Raw genomic sequence first — 10,855 nt, forward strand, 5'->3', positions numbered from 1 at the left:
TTCCCTAATACTGGAGGATCAGAAAACAAAAAACGAGAAACACACAAATATCTATAAGCTGTTTAATGATTATAATAGCCTGATCATGCTAATGCTGAACCAAACAGACCTGACCCCAGTCTCATTTATCCTTAATGGGATCCCAGGACTGGAGGACATGCACGTGTGGATTTCCTTCCCGTTCTGCTCCATGTATGCTGTGGCTGTGATAGGGAATTGTGGGCTCCTCTATCTCATCTATCATGAAGACTCCTTGCACAGGTCCATGTACTACTTCTTGGCCATGCTTTCCCTAACTGACCTTGTCATGTGCACTACTACAATCCCTAAAGCTCTCTGCATCTTCTGGTTCCATCTTAAGGAAATTAGCTTTAATGAATGCCTGGTCCAGATGTTCTTCATCTATACCTCAACAGGGATGGAATCTGGGGTGCTCATGCTTATGGCCCTAGACCGCTATGTGGCTATTTGCTACCCGCTGCGCTACTCTACTATCCTCACCAATCCTGTCATTGCAAAGGTTGGGCTTGCTACTTTCCTGAGAGTGGTGTTGCTCATCACTCCCTTGACTTTCATCATCAAGAGACTACCCTACTGTAGAGGGAATATACTATACCACACCTACTGTGACCACATGTCTGTAGCCAAGTTATCCTGCGGAAATATCAAGGTCAATGTTATCTACGGTCTGATGGTTGCCCTCCTGATTGGGGGCTTTGACATCCTGTGCATCACAATCTCCTACACCATGATCCTCCGGGCAGTGGTCAGCCTCTCTTCAGCAGATGCTCGACAGAAGGCCTTCAGCACCTGCACTGCCCACATCTGTGCCATTGTTTTCTCCTACAGTCCAGCCTTCTTCTCCTTCTTTTCCCACCGCTTTGGGGGCCACACGATCCCTCCATCTTGCCACATCATTGTGGCCAATGTTTATCTGCTCTTGCCTCCCACCATGAACCCTATTGTCTATGGGGTGAAAACCAAGCAGATACGTGACTGTGTCATAAAGATCCTTTTGTGTTCTAAGGACCTCAAATCCCATAGCACATGAAAGGGATATTTGTAAGGGAAGAGAAGTGAAGGAGAAAAGGAGCAAAGGGGAAAAAAAGGGAAGGGAAGAGAAGGGAAGAGAATCTACAGGAGGAAATAGAAGGAAAGAGGTACTTCTGTTGGCTGTTTAGTCAGAGTCTAATAGTGCCTTCCTGAGAGTACCCTTTGTCCAAAAAGGGAGGGTGTTGAGTGGTGCACTCTCGCTAAGTATCTTCAGAATCCCAGTATCACTGGCATCCCCACAACCTTTTCTGTGAGTATTTCATCTCCTCTCTGAAAGACTGGTCTCATCATTAACCAGGTTTTCACAAACAAAAGCATAATGGGACAATCAAGGGACGTGAAATCAGATTTGATGGATGCCTGATGGAAGGCAATCATCTACAACCAGATGTTGGTTTGTCTTATTTCCAAATAGTGATTGGAATTTCCCGTTTGAATGATAATGTTACTTATATCTGTTATATTTTAAATTGTTATATTTTTGTCATCATTACCAAAATTCCTCTACTTTCTCAGTGTTGTCTTCCTGATGGAGAAGCTATGAAATGTCCATGAGGTGATTGGCTTGATGAGGTTTCAGCCTCTAAATTTCTAATTTGGAAATAAGTCAGGCATCACACCACATCTCTCCTAGCTTGTCCCAAACAAAACTGCTTCCCTACAGACTGGTGGGATACGCAGTCCTTTTCAAGATGGACTTCAAAGCACATAGTCTGGAAAGGTAGAAAAGTCTGTTAACTAAATTAAGAAAGATAATAGTATGCATTATTTTATAAACACAGGAATAAGGAAGAATAAAAATTACTTATTTTGTCTTCTTTCTATTTGAGAATGAAATTCATGAAATAAAATCTACTTTGTTTTTAATTTTTGAGGCTCTGACAAATTAATAATTAGAAGATAGTCCAAAAAGTAGTAATTTTACATTAATTTCATGGAAATAATGCCAAATAAATATGGAGTAAAATCAATTATTTACTCTAATTCCTCCCCATCCAAATAACAGGAATACACATTTCTTTCCCTGATTCAATTTATGTGTACTCATTAACTTTTATGTCAAGTTTCCTCTATTGCTCCCATTACAAAATCCTGCAAAACATCCACCCCAGCCCTCAAAATATAATTACTTTCCATGCATCATCTTTTTACTTCTCATAGCAAGACTTCTATAAAAAAATTGTCAACATTCACTTTCTCTTCTCCAGACAAAACCACTCCCCCTGTAGTTTGTCTTTCCTACGCTTCACCTGAAATTAGTTTTGGTGATTCCATCATTGCCTTCCAGGTTAAATTGGATAGATCGTTCTCCAATCTCATCTAACTTTACCTCTCAGAAATATTGTACCTGTATAAACAAGAATAGCTTAATTTGTTCACATCCATGGGAAAACTTTTTGTTTCTGTTCTTCAATTCATGCAATTGTCCCTCTCTTTTTCCCCATATAAAAGACCCTTGCCTTCACTCTATAAGCAGGGACACTGTTTGAGTTTCTACCTGAATCTGTGCTCCATGAATTGCAATTCTTTGATCCCAAATAAATATTAGTTTGCCTCTCAAAAATACATATATATTGAATTTAATTAATTTATTCCTGCTATCTTGAAATATATATATATATTTTTTATTTCAGAAGCACAAAAAATTTCATGTTTTTCTCCACTTTTGCTGAACACTCTTTACAACCGCTAGTATTATGGGGTGACATTGGATATCTTTCTTGCTCCTTTTTTTTTTTTCATATGAAGAGAGTTTTTATTTTATTACCACAGGGAACAAATGAAATGTTCCACTACAAGAAATGTCTTCCAGATGACTGAGTTAACTGAATTTGATAAATACCCTATTCTTATTTGCCAATATGAAAATGACTCATCAGTAGCACTTAATGTTAGTAGGATGGAGGCTCTGTTGAGTATGATACAAGCTAGGGTATTTGTATGTACCTTTTATTAAGCCAGAAAGTTTTCTTTTTTACTGTTTTTATTATAAATTCATATAGGACCATATAAAATCATTTTCTATAATTTCTACAAATATTAATGTAATAATATGATCTTTGTTTCTTTTTTCTTATGTATCACTGAGCTAAACAGTTCTTGTTTATTATTTAGTTTTAATACACTGTTATTGGTTAACTAATCTCTTATTTACAATTTTTGTAAATAAATTCATGAAGAAACTACGTCTATAATTTTGTTTCTTTAAATTACCTCTATACCACATGCTCTTGAAATTAACATTATAAGTGCTTTGTAAAATGAGTTGTGTAACTTCACCTATTTTACCATTTTATGGTATACTTTGCATAATTAAAAACTAATCGGGGGCATTTGGGTGGCTCAGTCTGTTAAAGTGTCCAACTCTTGATTTAAGACCAGGACATGATCCCTGATCTCAGGGTCATGAGAGGTCATGAGATCAAGCCCCTCACGATTCTCTCTCTCTTAAAAAAAAAAAAAAAAATCTGTCACTAGAAATTTGCTCTTCTGCTGTAAACAGAAACAATATGGGCCTGTTGTTTTTGACAGCATATTTGCTTGTTTGGGGGAATGTAGTGGATTGGAGGGGTTTGAATATGATATTAATTTCTTTAAATTTGCCCTGTTTAATTTTTTAGTTCTCTTTGTTTTCAAATATGTTAGCATGTACTGTTTAAAATGTAAAAAGTATTTGAAATTGAGAGCATGCTACTTAGTTTTTGTGCTTTTAGGGGGTCCAAATTTGGTTTATTTGCATCTCATTTATAATTTACTTTCCCTTAATCAGATTTCTAAGAAATGTATCTATCTTAATACTATTTTTAGAGTCAGTTTTTTTCATTAATCTTTATTTTTCGTAGTTTTTTTCCTGTTCTGATTGCATTAATTTCTGTCCTTGTCCTAATTTTTTTTTTTTTTGTGGCTTAATTCACTTGCTCTTTCTCTGTACTTCTGTATCAAATGTCTACTTTGTTATTGTTAATATGTCCTTTACTTTTTGATAGAGGTTAGAAATCTAAAAAAGAAAACTTACTTGGTTATAGGTTTTCATATGTCATCCACATTTTATCATGAAGTTCTTTAAGTATAATTTGTTTTTATGAAATTTCCTTTTTTCCCTACCAGATATTCAGTAACATGTATTTTAGATTCTGGCCAAACTGCCTTCTTGTTGTTCAGTTCTAGTTTTCTTCTGTTGTAGTCAGATAACATATTTTATTGATGTAAATTTTGAGGGGATTGAGACATTTTTTTGGAACCCAATATAGATTTGTGTGCACACATCTTGTGGTCTCATTAATAGAAGTGTGTTTTTTCTTTGCTTGTTGTAGGGTTCTGTATCTCTTCTTTGTTCGTACTTGTTAATCACATTATTTATGGCTTTTTTATTCACGTGTGTCCGATTTAAGGTCCAGTGTCAGTAAAGGGGTTTCTCACGTTACTATATCATCAAGGTTAAAAAAATTCTTATTTATATGCTTCTTTATTGATTTTTCTCTCTACCCAGAGTGTTCCTGAGAGCAAGAACATTGTTCTTCTTGCTCAGTGTAATAACTCCAGGCATGGTTCACGTGCATGTGCATACGCACACAACATTCAAAACATATTTGTTGAATGAATAAATAAATGCATTGGTGAAATTATCAAAGGGACTTTAGGAAAAGGAGTTTCAGTGAAAATTTTGAAGAACAATAGTATTTAAAGAGTGGACATTAGAATAAAAGACCATCCAAGGTTCTTGAAAGGAATGAATAGAGATGTGAAAAGAATTATTGGTGTATAATGTCTCTGAATACAAAGGAAGTTAGTGTTTTCTGATGAAGGACTGAATCCGTTATAGTTTGCCACAGTAAAATTGTATAACAAGCAACCACAAAACTTTAGAGGCACACAATAAATAATTATTTTTGTTCATGGGCCTAGGAATCACCTGGGAGTTGTGTTAATTTAGGTCAGAATTGTTTTGCTGATCCTAGCTGGGCTTGTTCACGTATCCAGCAGTCAGCTGGCTGGTTGACTTGCGGCTGACTGGAGGACAGACTCATTTGAGAATACTCATTTCTACTACATAGGCCACGCATCCTTTCAAGCTGGAAAGCCCAAGCTTGTTCACAGGGTGTTACTGGTCAGGAGGTGGGAAGTACATGTATTTTTGCAAGCCTATAATTGTATGAAGTTTGGTACTGCTCCATTGACCAAAGCAAGTCATAGAGCCAAGGCCAGTATATTAGACAGAGGTCTGTACAAATTTATAGATCTAAGAGTGTAGATATAGACAGAACATTCACTGGGGTCTCTACAAAGATTTCATTAGTAAGGGGGTTTAATGACAAGAAGCCATATTACAATAGAATTAACAATAAGTAGGAAGAGAAGAAAAGTAAACCACAACACCTATGAAAATCTCATCTGTGAAGCAAATAGAGTATTAGAGTAGTTTCTTCTTAAAATGATTGAGAATTAAACATGTTTAAATGTCTGAGGGAGGAAGCACTAGAAATTGAAATACAGACCATAAAGGCCAAATAATAATAATAATAAAATAAGTGTCTGAGACCAGGAGCACAACTGGGGGCAATAGTGGGAGGAGAAGGGATCTCTTCCACCCTAGCAGGCAGTCTGGTGAAAAGGGGTAGAAATGGAACTGTGCTTATGACTTTGATTGTAAGAAGCAGGCAAAATTTACAGAAAATATTATCTTCCTTCTTCTTTCTCTCTTCTCACCCTTTGGTATATGTGTAGACCCTCCTCTAAAATGGGGCATTCTTCTCAAGAACTTATATATTTATTAGTTTTTTTAAAAATTGAACTCTTAGCTTGAGAAGGCATGTTGTGGACACCCTATGCCATTAAAACATGCATATGTGTTGATATGGAATATTATAAAATTGTGTGTTTTTCTGATGTGTATATGTTTGTGTGAGGTGTGTTGTAGGATAAGACTGAGTTGATTTAACTCTTCCTGAAGACTACTTCTAGAGTACAGCCTGGCAGAGAACTAAGCGTATAGTCTTCTCTCCCTTGATGTAGCGGTATTCAGACTATGTAAGCCAAGTACAACACAATGCAAGAGCTCCCAGTCTCTCTTCTCCGGTGGTCCATCAGTCCCTTAGTAGTATTTGATATCTAGGGCTCACCAACCCAGTTATTTTCAGAGTGCTTTCTCTTACTCAAAATTGGACAAGTCCTAGAGACACAAATTGAGAGAAAAATCTGTCTGCGTTTTCTGTCTATACAAAACTTTAAAAACATAGGGAGAGACTGTTGGATCCTGCACCAAAATAAAAAGCTTTTGCACATCAAAGGAAACCATCAACAAAACAAAGAGGCAACTTACTGAATAGGGGAAGACATTTGCAAATGATGTGTCTGATGATAGATTAATATCCAAAATACGTAAAGAACCTACACAACTCAACACCAAAACCACAAATAATTCTATTAAAAATTAGGCAGAGGGGCGCCTGGGTGGCACAGCAGTTAAGCGTCTGCCTTCGGCTCGGGGCGTGGTCCCGGCGTTCTGGGATCGAGCCCCACATCAGGCTCCTCTGCTATGAGCCTGCTTCTTCCTCTCCCACTCCCCCTGCTTGTGTTCCCTCTCTCGCTGGCTGTCTCTCTCTCTGTCGAATAAATAAATAAAATCTTAAAAAAAAAAAATTAGGCAGAGGACCTGAACAGACATTTTTCCCAAAGAAGACATATGGATTGATAACAGACACATGAAAGATGCTCAACAACACTTATCATCAGGAAAATGCAAATTAAAATCACAATAAGGTATCACTTTATACCTATCATATTGGCTAAAATAAGAACAAGAAGTAGCAAGTGTTGGTGAGGATGTAAAGAAAAAGAAGCCCTCCTGTCTTGTTGCTGAGAATGCAAATTGGTTCAGCCGCTGTGGAAAACAGAATGGAGTTTCCTTAAATTAAAAATAGAATGACCATATGATTCAGTAATTCCACCACTTGGATGTACCCAAAGAAAACAAAAACACTAATTCAAAAAGATATATGCACGCCTATATTTATTGCAGTATTATTTGCAGTAGCCAAATTATGGAAGCAGCCCAAGTGTCCATTGATAGATGAATGGATAAAGAAGATGTGGTATTCCTTATATATATGGAATATTATAGAATCTTCCCCAGCCACATAAAAGCCTGAAATCTTGCCCTGTGCAATAACGTGGATGAATCTAGAGGGTATAACATTAAGTGAAATGAGTCAGTTAGAGTAAGACAAACACCATATTATTTCATTCATATGCATAATTTAAGAAACAAAACAAATGAACAGAAAAAACAAGGGACAAACAAACAAAATCAGACTCTTAAATACAGAGAATAAACTGGCAGTTGCCAGAGCGGAGGTAGCAGGGGTGGGGGTGGGTGGTGCATGAAATAGATAAAGGGATCGAGAGGACACTTATCTTGATGAGCCCCGAGAAATGTATAGAATCGTTGAATCATTATATTGTACATCTGCAACTAATATAACACCGTACGTTCATTATACTTGATTCAAAAAATAAAATTATTCTAACACAGAAAAAAATAGGGAGATTTTATATTCTGCTTTTCCTTAAAAACAAAATACTTCCAAAAGTGTCGATTTTCTTTTATTAGATGCTTCATATCTTTACAATTCTTCTAGAAGATTTTCAAAGGCCAAGATTTAGTTGGCTGTATCAAAGTCATCCCTCTCCTCTGGGTTTCTTTTTTTTTTTTAAGATTTTATTTATTTATTCGACAGAGATAGAGACAGCCAGCAAGAGAGGGAACACAAGCAGGGGGAGTGGGAGAGGAAGAAGCAGGCTCATAGCGGAGGAGCCTGATGTGGGGCTCGATCCCATCACGCCGGGATCACGCCCTGAGCCGAAGGCAGACGCTTAACCGCTGTGCCACCCAGGCACCCCTCCTCTGGGTTTCTATACATACTCATACGGAAGCTTTTCTTAGCTTTCTGACTCCTAATCATCAGTCTCATGGTATCAGGCTTTGATGGCTACTGTCCTGACTGAGGAAAGAACCATCCAGGACCACATTTAAATTGACCGCATAAATATTAATTCTCCTTGTATTTTGCAAGGATTTTAATAGAATTTAATTCTTAACCCAAATTCAGGAGCTAGAAATGAATTATCTTATTTTTTGGATTAGAACAGAGGATCCTATAGGTTAACATAATTTTTCAAGTTCATAGGCCACATGGAGCTGCATTTTCACAAAAAATAGTTGAATGTTTGCTGAACAATAAAAACAAGACATTCGGGTGTGGGTTTCAATGAGAAACCCTGTAATTGAAAGGACATGCAATTTCTCTTACATGTCTGGCAAAATATATTAATTTTTAGCACAAATCAGTGAATAAATAAACATAATCCACTGTAAGAATACATTACACTGTATGTTAACTAACTGGAATTAAAATAAAAACTAAAAAAAAAAAAAAAACCCAAAGTCAACACAAATGGAAAAAAAAATACATTATACAGTTGTCTTCCAAATACTTTTTCATGTTTTAAAAGGTTTGTCTTAAAATTTCTGGTATTTCGATCTAGATGATTATATTTTGAACTCTATTTTTTTCCCCTTACTAACACATGATTAGCCATTGAATCTCCCATATATTGATGAATGCAAACTGAGATAGTGAGCACCTCTGTCTTGATTAAATAAGTAATCTTTGAATTTTGTTACCTGATACTTGCCATATTACAAGTTCCTTTTAAAATATCTGTTAAGTTTATTTTTTTAAATAGATAGATAAAATCAAATACTCTGACCTACCTGACCTATACTGACTTTACTTTAATTTTTAAAAACATTAATAGTATTTATGTTTTAGAGCAACTAGATTCAAAAGAAAATTGGGCAGAAGGCAGTAGGTCAAAAAATTTTTTAAAAATTATCATATGATCCAGCAAGTCCACTTCTGGGTATACAGCTAAACAAATAGAAAATTGGGTCTCACAGACATATTTATACACCCATGTATATAGCAGCATTGTTCACAATAGCTTAAATATAGAAGCAACCCAAAGGAACATTGACCAGCAAATATACAGCAAAATGTGGTGTGTGAGTTTATGTGTGTGTGTGTGCGTGTGCGGGCAGAATGGAATATTACTCAACCTTAAAAAGGCAGGAGATTCTGCAATTTGCTGCAATATGGATGGAGCTTGAGGACATTACGCTGAATTAAATAAACCAGTCACAAAAACACAAAAATATAGGATTCCACTTATATGAGATATTTAGTAGTCAAAAATTGTAAAGACAGAAAGGGTGGTGGCCAGGGGATGAGGGCGGGAGAGAATAGAGAGTTATTATTTAATAGTTATAGAATTTCAGTATTACAAGATCAAAAGATTTATGGGGATGGATAGTGGTGATGGCTAAGCAACAACAGGAATGTATTTAATGTCACCGAAACGTGCACTTAAGAATGGTTAAGATAATAAATTTTATGTTATTTGGGTTTCATCACAGTAAAAAAAAAGAGCAGAAGGTACAGAGATAGCCTATATACTTCCTGCCCTCATACATGTATTTTTAAAATATTTTTAATGTTGTGAATTATTCCTAGTATATTTCTAATGCTAAATTATACTTGGTTGTGTGTATCTATTTTTATATACTGCATAATTATATTTGCAAATATTTGAAATTTATAATCAAAATCGTCCTAAAACATTTCTTTTTGAAATGCATTTTCCAGTTTGAAACTGTCTTAGTTTAGCTGTTGGAAAGTTTTTCTCTTTTTATAATTCCTTGAATAACTACATAACAATAATTATATCTTCTAAGGAGTAAATTTTGTTTAAGAGTTAATATTAAATCCTCTGCAAAATTCTTCTGGTATTATACATTTCCAACTTCTGCCTCAATTTATCTGTTTAGTCAACTGTAGTTTTACACTCCTTAAAATACTGTACATTTTCAGCAGTGCCTGGGCGACTCAGTTGGTCAAGCATCTGCCTTTGGCTCAGGTCGTGATTTCAGGGTCCTGGGATCGAGCCCCACGTGGTGATCCTTGCTCAGTGGGGTACCGGCTTGTCCCTCTGCCCCTCCCTTGGCTCCTGCTCTCCCTGTCTCTCAAATAAATAAAACCTTAAAAAATATATTGTACAGTTCCTAATGTTCAATTTTGATTCATGAAGTAACTCACTATATCCTTTAATATTTTAAAATAATTTTTCCAAATGCTATGTCTCAACTTTTTGTTATCCTTTGAATAAGTTCTTAGAGTGTGTCTATTTTTTTAATGAAGCATAGTTAACATCCAGTGTTACATTAGTTTCAGATGTACAATAGTCATTTGAAAAGTATGTATGTTTTGCTTGCTCACGACAAGTGTCGCTACCGTCTGTCACCATATAATGCTACAGTACCACTGAATATATTCCCTGTGTTGTGCTTCTCATCCCTCTGATTTATTCAAATATTCTATAACTGGAAGCTTGTATCTCTCAGTCCCCTTTACCCATTTTCCCATTCCCTTATCCCCAAGACTGTGCCTATTTTATGATTCTTTAAATAATATCTTTCATTTTTAAAAAATTATTTTTTTGATTCCACTACTATGCTCTTTTTACTGTCTTCTTTGTTTAACCTGAAGTTAGTTACAATAATGCCTTGTATTATGGATTAGCCTACTACTTTTTTGTAATATGCTCATTTAAAATTACAGATTTGTTAAATGTTTATTAAATTTACAAATTTATTAACCATACTCCCAAAGTTTTAAGTTTCTCATTATTTTTCTATTCTTTCCTTTTTGCAATTTCCATTATTATATTATATTTGAAACATTTA

The 10,855-nt window shown here is 35.6% G+C and overlaps 1 protein-coding gene across 1 annotated transcript; it reads left to right on the plus strand.

Annotated features, from left to right (window-relative positions):
• The first annotated feature begins 85 nt into the window (after positions 1–85).
• LOC103680092 (olfactory receptor 52N4-like) lies at positions 86–1,051 on the plus strand. Its single transcript, XM_008709631.1, has one exon. It carries the CDS (start codon positions 86–88, stop codon positions 1,049–1,051), a length of 966 nt encoding a protein of 321 aa, XP_008707853.1.
• Positions 1,052–10,855: the final 9,804 nt, after the last annotated feature.

Source organism: Ursus maritimus, unplaced genomic scaffold (genome assembly GCF_017311325.1).
Source record: "Ursus maritimus isolate PB19 unplaced genomic scaffold, ASM1731132v1 scaffold_16, whole genome shotgun sequence".
Lineage (NCBI taxonomy): Eukaryota > Metazoa > Chordata > Mammalia > Carnivora > Ursidae > Ursus > Ursus maritimus.

What these genes read in the sequence shown, in the direction of transcription:
- LOC103680092 (XM_008709631.1), top strand. Translation starts at nt 86, where the DNA reads ATGCTAATGCTGAACCAAACAGACCTGACCCCAGTCTCATTTATCCTT.